The 25,864-nt window shown below is 36.3% G+C and overlaps 1 protein-coding gene across 13 annotated transcripts in view; it reads right to left on the reverse strand.

Annotated features, from left to right (window-relative positions):
- Positions 1 to 3,483: 3,483 nt before the first annotated feature.
- The window catches only part of ablim1a (actin binding LIM protein 1a), a 59,867-nt gene continuing 37,486 nt past the window's right edge, over positions 3,484 to 25,864 (reverse strand). For 4 of the 13 annotated variants that reach the window (XM_049481268.1, XM_049481266.1, XM_049481261.1 and 1 more), the window contains exons 9-21: positions 25,283 to 25,360; positions 24,132 to 24,287; positions 22,506 to 22,550; positions 20,991 to 21,026; positions 20,606 to 20,732; positions 19,586 to 19,669; positions 17,779 to 17,826; positions 14,902 to 15,048; positions 13,613 to 13,698; positions 12,530 to 12,635; positions 12,245 to 12,306; positions 11,966 to 12,026; positions 10,338 to 11,713 (exon numbers count right to left, since the gene is read on the reverse strand). In XM_049481268.1, the coding sequence (XP_049337225.1) occupies positions 11,562 to 11,713; positions 11,966 to 12,026; positions 12,245 to 12,306; positions 12,530 to 12,635; positions 13,613 to 13,698; positions 14,902 to 15,048; positions 17,779 to 17,826; positions 19,586 to 19,669; positions 20,606 to 20,732; positions 20,991 to 21,026; positions 22,506 to 22,550; positions 24,132 to 24,287; positions 25,283 to 25,360 (1,188 nt within the window). In that variant the 3' untranslated portion in view covers positions 10,338 to 11,561. Of the gene's footprint in view, positions 6,371 to 9,072; positions 9,154 to 10,224; positions 10,300 to 10,337; positions 11,714 to 11,965; positions 12,027 to 12,244; positions 12,307 to 12,529; positions 12,636 to 13,612; positions 13,699 to 14,901; positions 15,049 to 17,778; positions 17,827 to 19,585; positions 19,670 to 20,605; positions 20,733 to 20,990; positions 21,027 to 22,505; positions 22,551 to 24,131; positions 24,288 to 25,282; positions 25,361 to 25,864 lie in introns of those variants that run through there. The other 9 variants (XM_049481273.1, XM_049481262.1, XM_049481264.1 and 6 more) reach the window with 9 other exon arrangements.

Below are 25,864 nucleotides of genomic sequence, written 5' to 3' on the forward strand. Positions count from 1 at the left end.
ATCACAGAAGCTCTCTATGAGTTCCAGTGTCTGCAGCTGGACATAATACTGAGAATACATTCCAGCTTTCTGTACAAAGATCATTCTATTCAGACGCACCCACAGCTGTAGTTTGTGTCCTTGGAAAACACTGGGATAAAATTGTGTAGTATGGGTTAGTAGGATTAGTTTGAAGAAATACAGCAACCAAAATATTTAGGAGGGCTGTTACCTTACCAGCCACAAATGAAACCCTTACTCACAGCTGTTGTCCATTTTCACTTCTCCTCAGTGAATGTTGAGATGGATTAACAAAAAAATATATTTTTAATACCACATATGAAAGTGACCCAAATTGGAACTGAAAATGTCAGATTCAGCATGTTTTTGCTGTTCAAACTGCCACAGAAATAAAAAATCTATTTTTCCTGTTTGTGTGAAACCAGTCTCATCTAAGGCTGGTAAAAAGCTCACAGTACACAAAGGAAAAGCCTGTAGTTATCTCCAAATCAGTAATATGGAGATCATCACTGCAATGCTGATAAAAATAAAATCACATGATTATCATCTCTATTGCTCTGCTGACCCTGAGTTATAACACTGCCTCAGTCTGACATCACCTTTACTGTTTCTACTGTTTCCTTATTGTCTCACTTCAACACCTTGTTTATGTGGTGCAGCACAACGAGACAAGCCAAACAACCCAAAGTCCTTTCACCTACTAAAGTCTTACTCTAAATTCTAATGCAAAGTATAAAACATCATAAAATCTAATCTGCGTATAGATTCAATTACATATTTCCTGTATATTGTAAAATTTTAAATAATAATTGAACAATCTTTGTTTTTAGATCATTTGAGAGTTGTTTTGATGAGCCCATGATGCCACTCTTCAGAGGAGATTCAAATAGGAGAACAACTTGTCCACCTTAAATACCTTTTCTCATGATTGGATACACCTGGCTATGAAGTTCAAAGCTCAATGAGGTTACCAAACCAATTTTGTGCTTCAGTAAGTCAGTAAAAAGTAGTTAGGAGTATTCAAATCAATAAAATGATAAGGGTGCCCATACTTTTGCACCGGTCAAATTTTGGTTTAATGCATATTGCACATTTTCTGTACAATAAACCTCATTTCAGTCCTGAAATATTACTGTGTCCATCAGTTATTAGATATATCAAACTGAAATGGCTGTTCAAACACCCAAATATTTACAACTAAACATGATTAAGATTAATAGGGGTGCCCAAACTTTTTCATATGACTGTAGATTCTGAACACATGTGGAGTTTTATGTACCTTATATATTTTCTTTGGTAATGAGTTTTTTTATGTAATTATTTTTTGTATGTCAATTTGTTTTATATTTTTTGTAATTTTGTTTTTTGACATGTTAATTTGTTTTGCGCTTCAGGGCCACTGTATGAAACCTCAGCATGTTTGTTAGTTTTGTAGATGAACAGACGTCTGTGTGCACTGCAGCCCATCCCAGTAAAACAAGCAGCGTCTGACTGAGGCTTTATGGACCGTGAAGCAGTAAAGCAGCCCAGCAACTTTAACCTGCTCTGCACCTTCCTGCATTTATAGCTCTGTCTGCTCATCCCACAGCAGACTGAGAGGATAGCAGGACATGTCTGTCTGTTAACAAGAACCTGTCTCACTCAGGTGCTCTAACACACCTTTATAATGTGTGCAGCGTGCGGTTTTGCATTGTCTTGTTTAAAATGCATGAATTACCCTGGAAAAGATGTTGTTTTGAAGGCGGATTTTACCACCACGCAAACCACGCAAATGCTTGGGGCCCCTGCTGGCCAAAATGTTGGCAAAAAAACCCACATTATTTATTTTTTGTTTGACACCAAAGAGACACCGTACAAGTTAAGCTAGGCAACAACCGGCACAATCATAAAAACAGTCCAAAGGAAGTCCAGCACAGAAAGCTTGACAAAGCTGACCAATATTTTCACAGTAGTAAGAAATTAAACATCTGAAGAGGATGTAGCACCTGAGACAGCTAGGTTATCAATCAATATAGCATTTTGCTATAAAAAAGAATCCATTTAATCAGGGCCCCAGAAAAAAAACATTGCTTGGAGCCCCAGAACTTCTAAATCTGCCCCTGGGCTCCGTATGTTGCTCTGTAAGAGCTTAATGCACTTTATTAGCATTAATGCTAAATCACAAATGTCTTTTAGACGATAGACGAATTAGACGATAACAATCTGAATATTCATTTTCAAGCATTTGATACAAATAGGAGATGAAGTTTGTCCATATTTGCTTCTTAAAGACTCACAATTTGTGAACACTGCAAATAGTAAATCAAATAGTAAATGAAGAATATCTACAGAAAGGCTGTTATTTCTGTCTCTTTGTAGATGGAGGAACAGAAGACAGGACCATGAGAGTGTGGCAGTACTGCTCTCTACAGGACAAACGTGAAGCTACACCACTGTGAGAATAGAATATACACTATAGAGCAGTGTCCTGAAGGCATTTTAAATGGAACATACAGTCAAATAAATGCTTTCATCTACTCACTACTTACACATACAACACTTTTTAAAAAATAATAATAAGAGAGCACTTAAAAATTATGAGTTTCTGAGATTTTACCTCTGGAATATAATCAAGAGGAAGATGGATGATCACAAACCATCAAACCACCAAACTGAACTGCTTGAATTTCTGCACCAGGAGTAAAGCAGCATAAAGTTATCCAAAAGCAGTGTGTAAGACTGGTGGAGGAAGAGAACATGATGCCAAGATGCATGAAATTAAAACTGTGATTAAAAAACAACCAGGATTATTCCACCAAATATTGATTATTTCTGAACTCTTAAAACTTTATGAATATGAACTTGTTTTCTTTGTATTATTTGAGGTCTGAAAGCTCTGCATCTTTTTTGTTATTTCAGTCTTTTCTCATTTTCTGTAAATAAATGCTCTAAATGAGAATATTTTTATTTGGAATTTGGGAGAAATGTTGTCTGTAGTTTATAGAATAAAACAACAATGTTCATTTTACTCAAACATAAACCTATAAATAGCAGCTACAGCTGCACTGCTGCACCAAGAGATACAGTGTGGGTACGGAGAGAAGCACGTAGCGCTAATGCTAATGCTAATGCGTAAAAGCAAAAAGACAAAGCATGAATTCAGATTTGACCGTTCACATTCAGATCTGAGCCACATTGAGCAAAAAAATCTAATTAAATCTGAATCACTTTAGCTCGGAAATGTGAACGCAGCCTTTGTCTATTAAAAGAACAGGCTAGTCCTGCTCTGTCTCTGCCCTTTACTGTGCAGATTCTGATGACTTTATTTCTATAAACTGGATGGGAATGAAATTCTACAGTCACTGCTCTAAAACTATAAAGTGCATCTAAGTAATAGATGGTAGATTTGATAAACTGGCATTAAATATCAATACAAGACAATACAAGGTTTTCGTAATAAAAAAATTGGCGACACAGTTTGAGCCATGTCCATGCCTCCATTGCTCCAGAAGATCGCACAGTTTATTGACTATTGATCATTTCAGTCATACATAAGAATAAATGGCAGTGCGGGTTCAATACTTGTTCATACATGTATTTCTGTTATGATGTTGAGTACATTGCTTTAATGCACCGGGTGTGCAGTAGAGGTCAATGGGATGAGGAGAGTCAGCATTGCGTTCATAAATTAACGATGGAAAATAAATTAGTTAGGATTATTTTGCCTTTTTTGGAGCCAGAGGTAATTCAGAGGAAATTCAGAGTTCAGAGTTAAAATATGGAAGCGTATGGAACAAGACGTCACAAGTGAGAGAGAGTCAGGCATAAAGACGTACCAACACACACACTGTACACTACAACATCTACATTCACCTGCTTCTAACACTGAGCACACACTGAGGAGTGAACCCAGCTGTTCATGTGTATGATGAACATTTTGATTTATGTGGACTTAAAAAGAATTAAAGAATTAAAAAGACAAAAAATAATAATATATAATGTCGTATAAACTGACTGATGACTAACAAAGAAGAGAGAAGCGCGTCAGAAGGAATGAAAAACAAGCACAAAATACATTAACTTATACATTTGCACAAAATAAAACCATAAAAACAGATAAAAACAGATTTGATCTTTGTAATTACCTGGATTATCTTCATTGATTACCAATAAAATAGGATTTGATCGTTATCTAAAACACATTTAAAGATGAACAAAACATTTTCTGAAGTATTTTAGAGCCAACATCTATTTACTGTATTGCTTAAAAAAAAGGTGCAGTTTTTTTCTGGCAGAAGTACACCAAACTTTGTGGTTTATTTCCTCATAACTTTTTAGTTTTGAGTTTAGTGTACTAAATAAATAAGTTTATGCATGTTTAAAATAATTGTACTAATTTATGATTTTTAAAAATTAAAACACAAATTGCTTTTTTTAAATATTATATTAAAATTAAATTTTTTTATCTGATTTTTTTTTAATATTGTAAAATTTGCTGTATAATAATAAACTTTTTTTCTTTTTTTTAAAGATTTGAGCAAGTTAAGATTCAGATTAGTATTTGGATTTATTTTCTTAAATAAAATCTTTTTTCATCATTGTTAGCACTGTGCCAGGTTAGCATTGTTAGCACTTCCAGTAGATAGCAATGTATTATTAGCATTTCACATGGCGGCCATTGTGGATTCTGAACTCAGGGTTTGTGATGCTCTCCTGAGTTTCTGAGTAGGAAATCTGATTTGTTGGATGTTCCAGCTGAAATGTTTTGACATAAAGAAGCATCTGAGGGAATCAGTGACGGAGAATCAAAGTTAAACTAATGAAGATTCAGGTAAACATTATTGCTGAATCTCACTGTTTCCATACATTTGACCAGAAGATGTACATTTAAAACACACGTCTGCAACACTTTGGAAAAGAAAGAAAAAAATAAAGAAATAAAGAAAAATAAAGGTGCCAAAAAGAGTTCTTTGGATTTATACCAGAGAAGAACTACTTCTGATTTCATAAACAATTTACTTGATGCATATTCACACAAAGTAATCTCATATGTATATATGTAAATTAAGGGTTGTTTATTGGTTCTTGGATTGGTCATCCAGGTCAATTAGAAAAGATAATCAGCATTATTTAGCTTTAGATGTAGGGAAACTTTTAGGTTCTTTATACTGAAGAGTGTGACAGGAGACAACCATGCTTTTATAGTCTTATTATTAAAGAGACATTAAACCCTAAATCATATTTTTCCAATTAATAGCTGAAATGTGTGTGTTTTAATAATATTTTTTTAAGTAATAAAACATATCAGTCCTGCTTAGAATTTTTATAAACATTTTCTAAGCTTTTTAAAAAAAAGTTCCTCTCAGGTTATATAACTGTACTATAGGTGAGGATGATGTTTCCGTGTACTTTGGTACGCAGACACATCATCACAATATGCAGATCAGTTAGTTAATAATCCAGCCCCCCTGCTGACAACATCCAATTATCTGCGTCTCACATCTCACTGGAACTCTAAGCAGAGGAACACTGCTACTGCTGCTGTTGCAGCTCAGCCAATCAGCTCTCCCTTTGGCCCCGCCTCTAAACCCATACATTACCCAGTGCTACTCTTAAACTGAAAAGTACACCTCACATTTTTTAGCATTTTTCAAATTAAGTTTTAGTTTTAGTTAGTCAGAGTTTAGTGCTCATTTAACTATTAAACAATTTTATATTCTTTATATATAATTTATATATACTTTTCTAACATACTACTTCATAATAATAATTAAGAATGATTTGTAGTCTTTTTATGAATTTTCTTTTTTTTACTCTGTCAAAACGGCACATAATTTTGGAGTGTTTGTACATTTAAATAATAAAAAAAGGATATAAATCAATTAATGTAAAACATTAAATTTATAATGAGAGGTTAAGGGACATGGTTTTCTCCACTCACACCATTCAACACTCTTTAACACATCTCATTATCACAACAAAATCTCTGAAATGGTTCTATGATTGTTTTTAAGGATCCTCAAAGTGTTTTTTCTCAGGTATTTATCCAAGAACACTTTCAGCGCCTGTTTTTTAAAGGCTGTGAGATGGTGAATTATGAGCTGTGGTTCTGTTTTGATAAAGATCCAGGATGTAGATCAGTAAAATCCAGCTTCAGCTTCAGGAGTCTGTTTATCCGTGAGGAAAGAAACGGGGATACGATGAGCTGTATGGATACGGAGGATGAGCGAGGGCGAACTGGAGTTACGAGGTTTCTGAATGATGTTCGGCAGCACGGTTAGAACAGTCTGACTTTCTTCTTCATGTCGTTTCGCTTCCACAGCGGCAACCTGTCAAACTCCTCCATCTCCATCCCAAAGATATCAAAGAAAGTCTCCGGAGCCAGGTGGCGCTAGAGAGGAGGAAGAGGGTAAAGAACAGGAGGAGGAGTTAAGAGCAGAAAATGGAAATGGACAGAAAAATAAGCAATGTATATATTCGTGCTTGAGATTTCATCGATTTTGAAAAATGAAAAATGTACAGGGTTTGGACAATGAATCTGAAACACCTGTCATCATTTTAGTGTGGGATTTTAAGTTTTATGGCTAAATTGGAGCAGCCTGGTGTTCAGTCTTCATTAATTGCACATTGCACCAGTAAGAGCAGAGTGTGAAGGTTCAATTAGCAGGGTAAGAGCACAGTTCTGCTCTAAATATTACAATGCACACAACATTATGGGAGACATACCAGAGTTCAAAAGAGGACAAATTGTTGGTGCACGTCTTGCTGGAGCATCTGTGACCAAGACAGCAAGTCTTTGTGATGCATCAAGAGCCACGGTATCCAGGGTAACGTCAGCATACCACCAAGAAGAACCAACCACATCCAACAGGATTAACTGTGGTTAATGTGGCTGTAAGAGGAAGCTGTCTGAAAGGGATGTTCGGGCGCTAACCCGGATTGTATCCAAAAAACATAAAACCACGGCTGATCAAATCACGCAGAATTCAATGTACACCTCAACTCTCCTGTTTCCACCAGAACTGTCCGTCACCACAATCAATTATTGTGCTCTAAAACCAGGTATTTCAGTTTCATTCTCTGTACCTTTCATCACTCCTGTACCTTTAAAAATATATAAAAGTACCTTTTTTACAACAAAAAACAGCTGTAGCTGTAGTACATTTTACAATAGCCACAAGCTACTGTGTTAGCACCAAGCTGAAATGTTAGCTGCATGCTAACATGTTAGTCCCAAGATAATACACTATACGTACATTTTTTTTGTGAACACTCCTTCTAATGAAGGCACAGCTTGTCTAGTCCCCGTAGAAAATACTGAATAAGACAGGGGTATAAAGCTAAGTATGTTTAGATAGAGTTTAGATTCTTTGCCCGAGCCCAAGAAAGGGCTCAAAAAATAATTTGTTTTTAAAACGCTATTTTTATTTTATATAATGCTATGTTACATTATTTTTCTTAAATAATAGGTCTATGCTTCTTTAGTGTTGCAATGTTTATTAACTGAATGGTAAAAAAATCAATGTTACTAATTCTAAACAGATTTCGCTCGTTCAAACAGCCCGAAAATTATTCTAAAAAGCTCAGTTTTAACAAACTACTTACTAAAAAAATGTTGTCAGGCTCATAATGATGGTTTATGGGCCGGATCTGGCTGGTTCTGTTTATTTGGGGGCCAGATTTAAGCTCTAGCTCTATCTAGTACTACTGGAATGAGTTAGGGATTTGGGGATGAGGTGAGTGATGATCATCCAACATCCTGACCTCAGTAACACAGCTTCTCTTGCTGAATGCAATCAAATCTTCACAGCAATGCTCCAAAATCTAGAGAAAGTGTTCACTGTACAGTAGTGAAAGTTACTCCAGGCTGATATGTTTGTATAAACTGATTTACACCCCAACAGTATGATAATGGATCATGATGGGACCTGGATATGACACAGGGAAAAATCAGGATTTCTGTGTAGCTGGAAGCCCTGTATACTGATATTACTGCAATATATATACAGCACATACTGTTCTAAATATCATACAGAGGCATGCAAAAGTTTGGGCACCCCTGGTCAAATTTATCTACACTCTAAAAAACAGAGGTACAATATAAGTACCTTTTTGTATTCTTCATAATTGTCCCCTCAAAGGTATAATATTGGTCTTTACAGGGTCAGATTTGTTCCCTCTTATTTAACCTGCAGCTAAAAGGTACATTCAGTATTCTGTATCACTGTACTAATAAACTATATATATTTTAATTGCATGTTGTTTATTTGAAAGCCAGACAATTTTGGATCATCAGGTTTTTGACACATATTCAGTTGATGATAAATAATGTTCATAATCTTTATAATCTTTACTGGCATAAAAAACATGGGTACAAAAACTGACTTTTACTGAAAGGTACTTTTTTTGTACCTCAATATAAGATACAGCCCCAGCAACAAGCTAACGCTCGGACAAAAGTGCCTACAGCGACTCGGTTCAGATACATCAGCTCACAGATGCAGCCTTGTGCTGATCCACATCACCCTAGGAGTGATGAGGGGAAAGAGCAAAACAGCGCCATCTACTGTACTGTACCCACCCAGAGAGAAACAGCAAGACCAACAACTGTGCTCTCTCGGGGCTCCAGCAGCTGATGGCAATCTATTAGCAAGTGTATTAATAATAGTTTAATATTATTGCAGTGATTCTTATAAAGAAAGATTTTGATTGAAAGGTTCTACCTTTATGTTGCCTCTCCCCCATAAGATAGACCTAGAACATACAGTAGATAATCTGATTGGTTGAACTGCAGTGTTCTCAATTTGTGTGGGTTATTATTAAATACATGGGTTATAAAGTTTTATCTTGGGCTGGAATATAATTTTATCGAGCCACTTCTGGACAGAAATCATTTTTTAAAGATGATTATTTAGAAAATGATCTGAAACCTTGATAAAAGTAATCTGAAAACTCAAACTCATAAAAAAAAAAAATTGTCATCTTTTGGAGTTCGGATCATCTTCTACTCACTTAACTTTTCACAGTAACAGAGGTTTTTTGAGCAGGGTTGCCCAAAAGTGTAGACACATGCAGAACCGGTCTACAGTTTACCTCCAGTCGGGTTCTGTCCACATCTCTAGGCAGCTTACTCCGGCCACGGCCGGTAACCATGAGCATTTCATATGGATATACCTTTAAAAGAGACACCTGTCAGTCAAATGATGAGTCCGTTCTGGGTTCTGCTGCATGTAGATGTTGAATTTGTTGAATTTTTGAGGTGCGGTTCTGGTGCAGGCCCAATCAAAATGAACTGAATTTACTCTAGAGATGCTCTACGGCTGTGGCGGCTCAGTACATGCAGTTTGTTAGCTTATGGTAGCGCCCCCTAGCGGCCTGAAGGAGGATACAGAGGAGAAGGTAAAAAAAGGTAAAGGTGGGCGGGGCAGTGTTGTGGTTTCTGTGTATGTGGTTGAAAGATGTGTGGATGTGAAGATGTGGAGATGAAGATGATGATAAAGAGTGAATCCTTGTGAATCTTTCACAATCTGAGGACCATAAAAATCAGCTGACCCTCAAATCGTTGCACTCTTTAGGATGAAAAATATATCAGCTGTTTCAGTACTGCTCTCCTTTTAATATTATCTTGTTACATATTTCATTCATATTATATTTTATTCTTATTTTATTTATTTTATCACTTTCACTTTCATAGTTTTTATCATTTTTTTTTTTAGAATTGAGGTCAGAACTAGCTATATGGAACATAAAACTTTCAATTTACACTAGAGAAAAAACGAAGCAACTCGGTTCTGATACATCAGCTCACAGATGCAGCCTTGTGCTGATCCACATCACCCTAGGAGTGATGAGAGGAAAGAAAGAGCACCATCTACTGTACTGTACCCACCCAGAGTGAAACTGATGTAACTGGCGTTTAGTTTTTACATTGCTAAGCTAAAAATAAGAGTGCTGTTTAAGCTGAGGTGAGTGTTAAGCAGTGATGTTAATGTAAAGTAAAAAAGTAAAGTAGTGCTGATGGTGTTTGTTTTTTAGAAAATGTGAGTTTGTGAGCTGATGATAGTGAAGTTATGATAAGTTATGATTATTGTTATGATGATTATTGTTGTTTTTATTATGGAAGCTTCTCTCTAAAGCAGGATAATCAGATAATCTGTTGTGTTTCAGCTGGAGGTCTTTTTTCCTGCACTGTTATCAGTTGATATCAGCATCAATATTAAAAGGTTAGTGGGTAAAAATACTTGCTTTTGGTTCCAACATATTAGGCATAGAAACTCCCCTGTCCATCCTGCTGACTGACCGATGGCCTTCCTGCAAGGGCTACGAACACAGAGCAAACACAGTCTGACCACTCCAAAAAAACACAAAACAGCCATGTTTTAATCTTTACTTTACATGAATAAAATCACAGTGAAAAAGAATACATGAATAGTACAGGACACTGCCAAAATTACACCATTAAGCCATAACATTAGCACCACCTGCATATAACATTTTGCATGCTCCTAACAGATCTGAGACATTAAGGTACGGATTTCACAAGACCTCTGAAACTGTCCTGTAGTGTCCTGTAGAAGATACTTTAGTCATATAATGCCGACCTTAAACCAAATGATGCGATTTTTCTGTCGCAGATAAATTTCCATTGTTGGATAAAATGATGAGAGTGTTGTTAGAGTTAGAATTAGAGTTAGAATTAGAGTTGTGTAGAGTTAGTGTAAGGGTGGTTAGGATTGAAAGTTTAAGTCAGTCTTTTTCTCGTCCTGCGTTCAGATAAAATCTGAATTATTATCATAAGTCTTGAGACTCGGCTCACACAAATAGTGATGTGAACAAAGTCAACAACCAATAGGAGAAGAGCTACTGGAAGCCGCATGGTAAGCGCAGAATTGTTTGCGGAACTGGATGTGAAAAAGGAAATGGGAAATAATCTCCGAAAAAATCTAGTTACAGTCTTGCAAATAGTGACCCTGAAAAATTGAGTCTTTGCTCAAATCCTATTCCAGGTTCACACTACATGATTTTAGCCCAGTTTAACTCTGCTCGGATGTAAGCAGTCGCATGAGTGTGAACTACTGAAAAACACCAGCAGACCAGTCGCAGATGCCTAGCAAATATTCAACATGTTTAATATCTGACTCAGTCGGTGACTGAGAGTCGAGTGCAGAGGCTACCTTCAGCCAATGGGATCACAGAAAGAGAGAACCACATGCCCAAAACGCATCAGAGCCATCTATCTGGAGTCTGAGCACTTTCTGTTTGCATGTTACATCAGTAAATCACTGCAACACTGCCAGTGTTGCTAATGTTATGGCTGTTTGATTAATGTTAGCATTAATTTTACCACAGAAAGATATGCTAGTACAGGTCTTTCTCAGCTTAATATGGATACAGACATTAATCTTACAGTGAATTATGATGCAAGTCTAATCAAATGAATTGGAATATTAATGCAGGAGAAAATAAAATAAAATGAAATAAAATAAATAAAAGTCCTCAGTGAAGTGAAGTGAAGTGAAGTGAAGGCTAGCGGTGGTCTGAAGGTGAAATAATTCAAGGGAACATGCAGGCGCTGGCCGTGTTCACGGATGAGGCTGGAGGAGGGGGGAGTAAAGGGGGGAAATGGAAAAAATCAACTCAGGGGAATGCAACTGAAAGAAAAATGAAATAATAAAAATACAGTGATGAAGATGCACAGCATGGGGATGTTGTGATGTAACACTTACCTGAAACTCTGCAAGGAAAAATGGAAAAATACATAAAAATAACTCAGTAAATAAAGTATGTACTAATTACATTTATCAGACGTGTTAAAAAAAAGTATCTGGAGGTAATTCCGCATTACTTTTGGGATACTGGAGTAAACAATTACAACCTCAAATCAGATTTACAGGGGTTGTAAAACGTAATTCTGTGAAAATTTTTGAAATATTGTTGGAAATAATTTAATAAAATATTTTAAAAAGTTTTAAAAAATGGAACTGACCTCTCACTCCTCCACACACATCACCGTAGCTGTTATACTGAGTGAAGTCTGTGGACTGAGGCTAAAATAAAATAACAGAAATGAATGTTTTTAGTCAGCAAAAATACAGACAGTGGGAACACATTTAACATTGTAAAAACAGACAAATAAAAACCTCTATTATCCAATATATATATTCTCACACATTACCCCTGATTATTGATTATTGACACTGAGGAGAAAAGCCTAAGCTGTCTGATCTGTCCACTCTAACAACATTAAACAGACAATTTGTCTTACCCGGTGCAGACCGTTCCGTCCGTATCCGGGCAGTGAGCCTGTTTTGGAGGGGGAATTTGGATCTGCAATTTAAAATAACACAAAATAAAGATGACCAAAGTCGCCTAAACCCTCAGGAACAATTCTCAAAAGCATTTCAAAAGCTTCCGTTGTGTTTTGTTTCAGATAACGGTCATATCCTGTTCTGCTCAAGACTTTTTATTGCCCTTGTACCAATAGTTTAATCACTGTATAACAAACATTTGAACATGTTTAGAGAGAAAGCGCACTAGTAGGTACAGGTACCTGCGCTCGCGTGGCGCTGTGCGGAGAGGCTCCGGGCGTGGCGCTCTCGGATCAGCTGTTTCTCTTTCTCCTCCTTCAGGATGAGTTTTCCCAGACCAGACTGCATCTGTAACCATAGAGATCACAGATTTACCATGCTGGTGTCCGTGCATCACCTCACTGGTTTAAAATAAAGCAATTAGCTTATGATTAAAGTGCAAACTTTTTAGCTTTGATTAAAAGTGGGTTTAAAAAATGATATTATTTAAAATCCTTTAATTATTTAGTGACAAATTAAGCACAACTAAAAGGTCTTGAGTTGATTCCAAAAGTAAATTTTAAGCCTTCGATAGCTGTTCATGGGAATTCTTAATATGTGATTCACATACAAAAAAGTAAATGAGGGAATCTTTAGATAAAAAAGCAAAAAAATGGAATTTGATGGAATTATTTAAACTGGCACATGCTGCACTGAATTTAGACTTGAAAATAACTGCAAAAACTAAATCTTAGCAAGTGAACTTTTCTAAATTTAAGGCAATAAATCTTATTTTCATCTCTAATAAGACTTTGTGTCCTACTAAGCATTGTGTAAGTGTTATATTATTTTGTTTATTTTAGGGATAATTATCTTAATCATTCTTACTTAGAATTTGTATCTTAATGTAAGTGATTTAAACTCAAAATAAACACAATCAAGCAGCAATCAAGTTATTCTGATTCTTGCGTCCAAAAACAGGGACTTTTCTGCTTGATTTACGTTTCTTCACTCATTTTGAGACTTTGCCATTGCTTTTTGTAAGAAATCTTACTAAGATAAGTTTGCTTACCCCATTGGCAGATATTTTTGCTTAATATGCATATATTCGTCTTAATTTGCATATATTTTGTCTAGTTTTTGCCAATGGATTTTTTGCAGTGTAACACAGTGGATCAACACCAGCAGATGACAGACATGTCTCTCCAAACCATGAATTTTATATTTAATTTCATTGGTAAATCAAGGGATCAGAGTCTGGAGGAAGAGTGGAGAGACACACAGTCCAAACTGCTCGAGGTCTAGTGTGAAGTTTCCACCAATCAGTGATGGTTTTATTGCGGTACCTTGGTGAGATGCTCTTCTTGGATCAGTCTGCGTTTCTGGAGTTCCTCCTCGTCTTCCTCTCTGGACCTTCTTCTTCCATCGGACCCTAAATCATTAACACAGACGTCACTTCCTCTCTTTAATCTGCTATTATAATCCATGATTTCTCAGAAACTTGAACTCAACACTAATAGAGGTTTAGCAGCATGAGGAATTAATACAGACACACGGGTGAGGAACACAGCAGACAGACAGGCGGACCAACAGACAGGGAGGCAATCAGTTAAAAAGCTTGAGCTATCTGATTAGTTTCTTAAATATAAAAAAATGGAAATCACTTTAAAAACAGCCACAATAAAATAAATATTTTAATAAAAAAGTTATAATTCTAATAACGGTTCATATAACTTTAACATAACTATAAAAAATCTAATATAAAGAATACAGTATACCTTTGAAATGCACAATTACAGAGATTTCTCCATCAATCAGTAAATATTACACTGAAGCCTAAATCTAACAATTTTGTGCCAACTAAAATCAGTGTAAGTATGGATCATTTATTTTCTGTTTCCATGTTACAACACTATTATATACAGCTCTGTATATATATTTAAAGAAAATAAAGAGAGCACTTCAGTTTCTGAATCAGTTTCTCTGATTTTGCTATTTATAGGTTTATATTTGAGTAAAATGAACATTGTTGTTTTATTCTATAAACTACAGACAACATTTCTCCCAAATTCCAAATAAAAATATTCTCATTTAGAGCATTTATTTACAGAAAATGAGAAATGTCTGAAATAACAAAAAAGATGCAGAACTTTCAGACCTCAAATAATGCAAAGAAAACAAGTTCATATTCATAAAGTTCAGAAATAATCAATATTTGGTGGAATAATCCTGGTTGGTTTTTAATCACAGTTTTTTCATGCATCTTGGCATCATGTTCTCCTCCACCAGTCTTACACACTGCTTTTGGATAACTTTATGCTGCTTTACTCCTGGTGCAAAAATTCAAGCAGTTCAGTTTGGTTTGCTGGTTTGTCTGTTGATAAATGAGCATTGTCCCTGTCAACTAAATATATATATAAAAAAAGAAATATATTATAAATATTAAAATATTTGATGATTAGCTGGACAGAAAGCTGGGGTCAACAGAAAGGGAAAGGGAGGAAGCTGGAGGAAAAGCCGGGACTTCCACAGCCTCAGAGCACGGAGGAATCCAGCAGGGAGGAAAGAAGCAGCAGCAGCAGCAGGAAGCTGAGGGGGTATAAAGACCCAGGGGTTCAGGTGTTCAGTACAGTACCTATGGTGGCGATGGCGGGCGGGCATGGCCAGTAGTCTGTCTCTATGTTAGCTGCTTCGTCTGGACTGGGAACGAACGCCGACGGAAATTTGGCAGATTTGATGATGTCATCAGCAGACTTGCTTTGGGCTGTAAAGGCAGCCGAGTCTGGATTGGTAAAGCAGGGGAACTGAACTATAACAACAAGAGCTAGACTACAGGTCCAGATTACCACTAAACGGCCAAGCAGTGGCTGGGATATGGTATAAAACTTTTATAGTGGGATTTTTGGGGATGATATAAACCCTACTTAAGGTTTAACCTCTTAACGCACCCAGAAATATGTTTAAACTCAAGTGATTTAAGTCTATTTTACACAAAACTGGATATTTCTAAACAATACTTGACTATTTTGAGTTAGTTGAACTGTATTTGTGAGCACATATACTGTACTATTCAAACTGAGATCTTTGAGTTGAACCAACTAATATAATAACTGAGTTTACTCTGTTTTGTCATTAACAGCTTCTTCTCTATTGGCTTCTGTCACAATCTATTTGCATACTGGGTGTGTCCAACAGTTTCTGACAGACACTCACCATCAGTGTGTAGTGATTCCCCCTGGACTACCTTACAAATAAATCAACTTCCCCTTTAGTTGTAAAAACTTGATGTTTTAATTTATGCTAACTCAAGTTTTTATTACCCATTACTTAAACAAATTGAGCAAAACGGCTGCCTTAAAAAAGTTAAGCAAACTCAACTTAAACTCAACTTACAGTATAACAAAAATAAAAAAGTTAAATCAACTTCCTCTTTAGTTGTAATAACTTGATGTTTAAAGTTATGCTAATTTAAGTTTTCATTCCCCATTACTTAACTTTTTTACACCTCTCCTCTGAGAAAAGGCTAAGACAATAGGTGGGATTTTCTAAATTTAGGCTTAAATAGTGATGCAAAATCATTTTAATAAACTGATTGGCTCTCACATGCGTCTGTAAAGATATCAGCCATCATTTAGCCATGCAGAAAAGCTAAAAAACAATCTTTTCCAGTATTATGTGTCACTGGTAATTCTGCACAATCGTGGTCAGAGATTTATAGACAATGATCATGGATGTAAAAAATAAAGTAAGGAGGTTTAGAGTAGGCTAAGGATTTTCAGGTAGTCCTCCTGCCACAAAACGAGTGCAAAAAAGTGCATGTTGCTACCAACACCATGCTTAACAGATGTTACAGTGTAGAGGTCTGCGCATTTTAATTGCGTGGTTTAATTCATTCATTATTTCATTAGAATTTGTCTCACTCCTAACAAAAAATAGCATTTGTCCTGCTCCCGCTTACAACGTAGACATTTATTTATTTAAACTTATTTATTCTCTAAATGATTTAGCCTATTTTTATTGATTACTTGACTGTTTGTCCTTACCCATAATCATGCACAATTACATCAGCTCACAGACGCAGCCTTGTGCTGATCAACATCACCCTAGGAGTGATGAGGGGAAAGAGCAAAAGAGCGCCGTCTACTGTACTGTACCCACCCAGAGAGAGCAAGGACAACTGTGCTCTCTCAGGGCTCCAGCAGCTGATGACAAGCTGCATGACCGGGATTCGGACAAGCAATCTCCCAATCATGGTGGCGGAGCTTAGCAGAGAGCCTTTTCTTTGTCCATGTGGTCAGGTTCATGATGTGTCTATGCAAACTTCTAACTTCTGACCACTACTGTAACTATAAATAACTTAAATATATGATCAATAATTAATATATGATCAATAATTAATTGCCAAATCTATATTAACATTTGTAGATATATATATTGAGCCTTAATGCAGAGTTTACTGTTCTATAGAACTGAAAGTAAAGTGACTCAATTTAAGTATATTTTTGTAGACATTTTTTGTAAAAGATCAAACATATATATGTAAATGTAAATCTACGTATATATATAGAGCCCATGCTAACATAACTGATAGATGAGCAGATCAACATTTATAACAGATTTTGCAACACAAACAGATATGCAATGAAACACAAAAATCAAGAGGTAAAATACTAAAATGCAACATCTGGTTTAGTAGACTGAATTATATGTTATTATATGTTTGCCAAAATATTAAGACTGGTTCATATCAGCTATGGATGGGGTATCGACCATCTGCACTGTCCCAGGCAGATCACATACTGTCACATAACTTTGAGATTTTTCTGATTACTCATAAATATATATATATATATATATATTTTAAAATAATTATTTATATATTAATTATGCATTTATTTTTTTGTATAGATAATCGTATTCTGCATTAAATTCGTACAGAACTGTTTGTTCTTGTTATGCAAGAACAAAAACAAATCACAGACAAACAACATGGAGCAAGTTAATAGTTAAATTATGTGTTAATTTAACGCTATTTCTATTTCCGCATCCTCATATGAACCAGATATATATATTTAAGATATGTAACAGTTTGCAGTATTTTGCCTCTTGATCCACCAGCATGAAAAGCCTGAACTGCAGCAATTTAAAATATACAGTAATAATATACAAAATCTGGACTTACTCATAAATATGTTTTATTTTTCTCATAACTTTTTTTTAATACAAATTCTCACACAGAAATCTTGCATCTCCAAAATGCATTGTTATAGAAGAAGAAATATTAATTTTAAGTCATTCTAAAGTGTTTATGTTGCTACATTCATCATAAAACGCTGTGAATGTGCTACTAGACAACTATCACAGACTGATGTTATTTTAAAAACTGCAAAAATGGAGATACAAGGTTTTAGTGTGATGATGTAGAGATTAAATCAGTGTTTATAATGATCGTCCTGTTTTAGTCTGAGCAGTCGTCTGAGACCGCTGTAAATGTTCAGTGTGCGGACCCTACCGTGCAGTTTGTAGATGGGAGGCTTCCTGTAGATGTTGATGCTCTGATCTGAAAGAGAGGGATTATTAGTTATTATAGAGTTGAAACACCAGCAGGTTTCATAATCCCTACCCGGAAGGGATTATTTTCTCAGAAGATTCTGGGGTAATTTTTTTTAAATCTCTTTAATGTTTTTTTTTATCCTCTGTGATTTTATTCCCGTCCAGAACGATCATGTTCGTGTTTTTCTCAGACGTCCTCTGAGAAAAAAAATTACAGTCTGAATTATCTACTGTTTTTCTCTGAACTCCGTGCTCCTCCGGTAATTTTAGTCCCGTCCGGACGCACATCTCTGAGTTTCGTCTCCTCACCTTTAATAAAATAGCTATTTGTCCACTGCCGCTCACCGTAATTACTATACGCTTTGGGCGTGCCACCGTTTTCTACGGAGATCCACGTACTGTAAACACAACGAGTGGAAATTCGAATGAAATTGTGGAAATTCGCGATGATGTCATGTGACCGAGAAAACGAGCCTCAAAACTCACTGATCCTCCTGTTTTTCAATTGCAGTCCGGATGCAGGAGTTTTATCAGTAAAGAGTAGAAGTGTGAAATATTTTTATACACAGACGAACCCCTGAGAAAATAATCCCATCCAGATTAGATTTATTTTCCTCAACACTTCTGATAAACTCAGAAAAACATGAAAAGTCCAGAGTGTTCTGAGGAACAGAGCAAATTTTTACAGAGATTACAGGAAGGCTCTATCAAAACTAAACATAGTAAAACTATACAGATATAAAAATATAGAGACAGTAAAGTCAGAGCTCTGGGGACACACGGACAGAAGGACGGACTGATTTGTTTAAAGGAACATTTAGAAATGTGTGGAGAGAAGGTTTGGTGCTGGTGTGTGAAGAGTGAGGATGGACAGATAGAAACAAAAGACGATAAAGAAGTGAGAAGAACCACAGTGCACATAAAATTATCATAATTTATCCATATATACTTTGTCTAAATAATTATTAAGATTTTCTTTTATATTTTCTAAATATTGACCTGTATATAATAATTGATATAGACCTAATATAGACCTGAATGTATTAGTTTTCAAATTAATCTATTTGATTACATCAGAAAACCTTTTTAAAAATATTGTTGTCTGTTATTTAAAAAAATAAATAAAAAGAAATTATTATAATTAATGGCATAAACTGTAAAAATAAGGAATAATATTTTTATAATAATGAACTGTCCAGTTGTCAGTCCTGATGTTGTTAGTTAGAATGCTCTGAACTCACACACTGTTTCACACACTAAAGACTCCAACTCCCAGCATGCACTTACACCGGACCTTCATGCTACGGTGTTCAAGCTCTCCGAGCTTCTGATTGCCCACACCTGGTCTTGTTAGTATATATATACCCCTGTGTTTCATTTGCTCCTCGCCGAGTGTTAAATCTAGCGTGCTAGCTCTTCTACTCTATGTTTCTTTTGTTTGTTTTCTCTTTGGCCGAACTTTTTTGTGTATTTGCGTGTTATTTTTTGGCTAGCCTTTACCTTCTGGATTTTCCGTGTACGACCCTTATCTGCCTTCTACTCTCTGGGATGTTGTTCATTACTGCTGCCCTTTCTGATACTGACCCTGCCTGTCTCTAACTACTGACATCGGTGACTGGTGCAGGGCTGAAACTGTGTCTGTGGTTCTGATAACAGCTATAATAAACACATATATTGAACAGCCAGTGTTGGAAGAAGGGACGTGACATGAGGACGTGAGGACATGAGGACAGTGGAGACGGAGGAGACGGACGCCCCCTCAGTACCTGGTAGATGGAAATGTTTGGGGGTCGGGGGGACGGAGGAGGTGCTGGCCCCGGGGGAGCTCCGGCCGCTGGACGGCTCAGTGCCTCGAATCAAAAACAACCGAGGCCAGAGGTCACTGAAGGTCAAAGGACTTTATGTACACTAACACAGAGCCGCTGCTGTGGGGAGGGGGGGGATATGACTGTATCTTTAAACACTATATTACACTGAATTTCTTATATTTTTAAACTGATACGATGGAGATATCTATTAAACACATGGAGAATGTCAGCAGAGGTGATGAATGTTGAAGAAATTGGAAGAAATATGGAATAAAATTAGAGAAAAGGCAGAGTGTTGCATGGTAGGACTGGGCGATATGGACAAAACTTCATTCCAAATCATTCCAAATCTATATATATATATATATATATAGGCAGTTTTATATAATTATCAGTCTATCACTCAGATCTACCTAGTGGTCAGCAGGAAGCTGAATGATGTGATCAGCATGTTCAGCAGCATTCGGGTGTAGTTAGGGTGTTTTTAGGGTGTTGTTATGGTGTAGTTAGGGTGTTGTTAGGGTGTTGTTAGGGTGTTGTTAGGGTGTTGTTAGGGTGTAGTTAGGGTGTTGTTAGGGTGTTGTTAGGGTGTTGTTAGGGTGTAGTTAGGGTGTAGTTAGGGTGTTGTTAGGGTGTTGTTAGGGTGTAGTTAGGGTGTTGTTAGGGTGTTGTTAGGGTGTTGTTAGGGTGTTGTTATGGTGTAGTTAGGGTGTTGTTATGGTGTTGTTATGGTGTTGTTATGGTGTTGTTATGGTGTTGTTAGGGTGTTGTTAGGGTGTTGTTATGGTGTAGTTAGGGTGTTGTTATGGTGTTGTTATGGTGTTGTTATGGTGTTGTTATGGTGTTGTTAGGGTGTTGTTAGGGTGTAGTTAGGGTGTTGTTATGGTGTAGTTAGGGTGTTGTTATGGTGTTGTTATGGTGTTGTTATGGTGTTGTTAGGGTGTTGTTAGGGTGTTGTTAGGGTACACAGTGATTTACCTGGTCTGTGGAAGTGCTGTGGTGAGCGGGACATGGTGGGCGTGTAGCTGTGGCGGCTGTAGATGGGTGATCCAATGGAGCCCTGGCTTGTAGATCTCTGGAGGATGTGCCCCCTTATATCATAACTCTGGGGAAAAATAAGAAATATAATATATCTACAGCAAAAAATACAGATTAACTAACTTTTCACAATTTTTTTATTATGGATGTGAAAGTCATAAAGTCATGATAATTTTGGGCATTTCAATACTCAAACTTTACTAGCTTTGTATATATTTGACCACCTATTTGAAAATAAAGCTCTCTGGGTGGATTTTCTGTGGTCAAATGAGAAAAGGATTTAAATGGTTTAAACATTAACATATACGACTCAGGCTGGACTTACGTCTGCAGATGGAGTTGGTGACATGGTTCTTGGTGTCTGAAAGAGAAAATAAAACACCAAATTTCAGTAAACAGATAAAATAAGAAGAAAGAATTTCCCCTGGTCTCAGACACACTGTCTCATTACATCACTTCCTGCTTCACCGCTCTGGAGATGGAGCTTCGGTTAGATGTTATGGAAGCACAAAGCAGCAGGACGGACGTTACGAGGGGTCAGTTAATTCACACACCAACTGGACAAATACATTCAGACCTGAACACTGACACATCCAGCATGTAGCCGAACAGGTAAATATGCCCACAGTGAGAGTGAGAGAGAGCGTGATTGGTGGAGAATGGAGGGAGCGAGTGATGAGCAGTGAATGAAAGTAGGGCTGAACGATACCGAGCAAAACTGTGTCACTGTGTGATATTTTAGGCGTGATTTTATTTTATTTTGCAGCAATTGTTGCATGAAGATAAGCTACAGACACTCACTGAGCAATAGTTTAGGAACACTATACTAACGGTTTATTGGTGAGCATTTTGGTGTGTTTAGGTTTATGCCTGTGTGAAACCAAACCAAACCAAACAACTGGCTGATTAGATCATTGACTTAATGTATACAGTAGGTGTACAGACCTTCCTAATAACCTGCTCAGTGAGTGTAGATTCTACCAACACTTGTCTGCATTTTATTGGCTTTAATTCGGACTCATTTGCATATTGTCACCTTCTCAAAATATATATATTTTTTGCCTAAATCAGTCCTCACGATGCTGCACGTTAACCTATGGTAAAAATCTCCTGAATTATAAGCGAATCAGAACATTTGATTCTACCCCTTTAGAATAGCTTATTTATTTATTTAAGTTAAACTTTTTTTTTTTTTTTTTTTTACAATTTTAAAATCCATCCAAGACGGAGCTTCTTACCGTCACTGAACTGATCTTCACGATTCAGGGCTCATCCCCAATTAAATATATAAATATGTTTAGTATTATATTGAGTTTGAATACTGAGTTTTTAGTCTGCATTTTAGTTTATAAAATATAAAATATCTCATAAGGTTAGCTGGAAATGCTCTATAATTTGTGTCTGTTAAAATGTTAAAATATTAAAATATTAACTGTTTTCTGTCTTTTTCAATCAATATTTTTTTTTAAATCTGTATTAGGATTCAGGTTTCTGGTTGGTTCTTCTGCTCGACTGTATGATAAACTCTCATCTTAAACAAATTGTTTAAAATTGCTAATTTGTAAACAGCCATAAAAACTTTTATATGTTTTTTTTGGTGTTTCTTTAAAAAAAAAAAAAAAAAAAAAAAAAATTAGTTGGCTGGTTATTTTAGGAAGGTGCTGATATTGCAAATTTGCCGTAATACCAATGTGGTGGTAATAAAAATAAATAAATAAATGATATATGGTGCAGCCCTTTGTGACAGGGTAAAGTAAAGGCTGTGTGTGTAGGTGATACAGACACGCCCCTTTAACCTTTACGGTCTTTAAAGGATAAACGATGGTGGGGTGTGACTTACTCTGTCGTCTGGCATTGGGGAGCGCTCTCGCCTCAACGTCTGAAGCTGTTAACAAAGAGGGGTCATGTCGCCATGATAATAAAGCATTCACTTTTAACGTGAACTCCAATACGGCAGCAGTTCAGCAGTTTTCTGGGGGAAAATAGAGTTTTTTTTCTCATTTTTACCCCGTTTTCTACTTCATTTCTAACCAGATTTCTCCCTAAATTCTCCTGAATGCTGATTTTAAAGCAGTGGAGATTTGAACCAATAACCATCCAATGGGCCAAAGCATCAAATTCTTAGTTTGCTTAGTCTGCTGAGCCACTTGGAGCCTCAGAATGGCTCCTAGACTAGTAGCAGAATTGCAAAGAAAAGAATTTTAAAGAACTGCTGACTGTTTTTTTTGTGTTTTTAGTTGAAGCACTGCTGGGATTCAAACCCATAACCCGTAAACAGTCGTGCCACTGGGCCCACAGTAGCCCACAGTAAGTCACTACCTGTCTCACTGCATGCAGAGCTGGTAGATATGAACAAACATACCGTCATGATTCACATAACAAAAGAAAAGTAAAAATGTAAAATGCATCAATAGTAAAGATCCAATACCCAGCTGATACCTAGCAGGAAATGCTGGATTGGGTACCTGTGAAGTAGTGGAGTTTCTGAGTAAAATCTGAACAGCATGAGTTCTCCAGTACTTTTCCAACAGCTCTAAAGGTTCTAATATCAGTATTGTACATGAATAGCTAGCATTGATACTATATAATATAGTATTGTTAATCTCTAATCTACTGTACATTTCTTTCTGATGTTCTCCAATTCATACCTAATTCTAATAATAATAATTATTTTGGCACAAAAGCAGCATCTTTTAACACATTATCACTAGCTAAACAAATAACAAATAGTATTACAAGTTTTGAATGAAGAAAGGAAGGAAAACATTGAATTAGATGGTGTGTCCAAACTTCACTGGTACTTTCTCTCTTTATATGTCTGTACAGGGGTTGGAGAATGAAACTGAAACACCTGGTTTTATTTCACAATAATTGATTGTGGTGACGGACAGTTCTGGTGGAAACAGGAGAGTTGAGGTGAACATTGAATTCTGTGTCATTTGATCAGCCGTGGTTTTATGTTTTTTGGATACAATCCGGGTTAGCACCCGAACATTCCTTTCAGACAGCTTCCTCTTACAGCATCCACAGTTAATCCTGTTGGATGTGGTTGGTTCTTCTTGGTGGTGTGCTGACATTACCCTGGATACCGTGGCTCTTGATGCATCACAAAGACTTGCTGTCTTGGTCACAGATGCTCCAGCAAGACGTGCACCAACAATTTGTCCTCTTTTGAACTCTGGTATGTCTCCCATAATGTTGTGTGCATTGTAATATTTAGAGCAGAACTGTGCTCTTACCCTGCTAATTGAACCTTCACACTCTGCTCTTACTGGTGCAATGTGCAATTAATGAAGATTGAACACCAGGCTGCTCCAATTTAGACATGAAACCTAAAATCCCACACTAAAATGATGACGGGTGTTTCAGTTTCATTGTTCGACCCCTGTGTATGTAGCTATATATTGAATAATATTGAAGCGAGGAGTCCTCAGACTTTTGATGAAAGGTCTCTCTGGTGTTTTACCTCTCCCACACTCTCTCTCTCCTCTGTCTCATCGAGGGAAGTGGTGTAAAGTGGCTCGTAGTTGATAAGGTCGGGACGCTCAATGTCATAAATGGCTTTGACTTTGGGAATGGCAGCGAGATCCCTGTAATCAAGGATCTCATTGTCTACTTTTGCCTAGAGGGAAACACACACACACACACACACATGTACACAGGGTGTTACACAGAGCTACAGAGCTAGCAGGACTTAAGCAGAACTACACAGCTCTTTTAAACACAGGAAACACATACTCTACTACACTAAAATCAGAGATGCACCAAATTTTTATTTGTTGTATGATCATTTTTTTTATTTGTTTTATTTTTAATGAAAAAAAATATGATTTGTAGTTCAAACCTGTTTTCCTCAACAGATTCATTCCCTACTAAAACAACTTAAAATAAATAATTTCATTTATGAATAGGTTTTTCTTTCAGTCAGTCTCACCACACTCTTCCCTATTGGTTCCCGTCACCATTATTACTATTACACGTAAAGGGCGTGACCTCCTCCCTTACCATCATTGTGAAGTTGTTCCCTCAGGGTATCGTCTCTTAGTTAGCAAAGGGAAGTTTTACATAATGTCTAAATGCTTGAGTTTTGTGTTGTAGGCTGTAAGAGCAAGTTTGCTGTTCGCAGTTGTGTTACTGCACAGTTATTCTGCCTCATGTGCATTTGTTACTTAATATTAGAATAGTAAGGCATTTTTTTAGCTATTCTAACACAATTTAATAGCTGTGTTTTATACCTGTGACTATAGAGAATATGTAAATAAATAATGCATTTCAGCTGAAAAAGGAAATTATGGAAAATGTATAAATTTATATATGAACTAACAGAATTTAAAACAATATATATATATATATTTTTTTTTAATTATTTATTTTATTTTATTTTTTAATTAGTTTATCCAAGGATAAAACTAAATGCTGCACTGCACAAACAACAGACACACCCTACAGGCTACTATACAGTGTTACACAAGTGTTCCCAAATTTCTGTGGTATTTAAGTTACAATAACTTGATTTATTCAGGTACTGGATCAGATAGATTTTATCTTGTTCTCATTTAATTAAAATATTGCATTACTTTAACTTCTACTCAAAAACACAATGTGCATTTCACTTACATATATGGTGTGACCCGGTGAGCCAGGTATGCTTGAACCAGGTCTGGAACACATACTCTCGGATGATGAGCGTGTCGGCTGTGGAGTGAACACAGGTTTAGTACCGGCGGCACAGCGCAGAGAAAACACCCACACAGACCAGGGCTTCACCAGCAGCGATGGTTGGATCGTTACAGACAGTTTACACACAATATAATCCAATCAGCTGGGTGATAAACAGTATAAAACAGCACAATACACAGAAGTACATGATGAATAAAATCTAGGTATACTTTTGTTAATCATTCACTTCAGTGTGAATGGCTGATGATGAGTGAAAAGACTCTTTATGTCATTCCATGAAGCTCGTAAAGCTAGGTAGGTCGGCGCAGGTAGAGCATGAATTACACTGAAAAAAATGATGAGTAAAATTTACTTAAAAAAGTTTTGCAACTTTCTGCATTTGCTTTTTTTTAAGTAAATTTAATTTCAGATAAATTTAAGTAACTTCAACTCGGTTTCTAGACTTAAATAGAGTTACACAGAGTAAATAAGTGAACTGAACTTCAGTCAATCCTTTCTTTTAGTAAACTTTACTTCATT

Source organism: Astyanax mexicanus, chromosome 7 (genome assembly GCF_023375975.1).
Source record: "Astyanax mexicanus isolate ESR-SI-001 chromosome 7, AstMex3_surface, whole genome shotgun sequence".
Lineage (NCBI taxonomy): Eukaryota > Metazoa > Chordata > Actinopteri > Characiformes > Acestrorhamphidae > Astyanax > Astyanax mexicanus.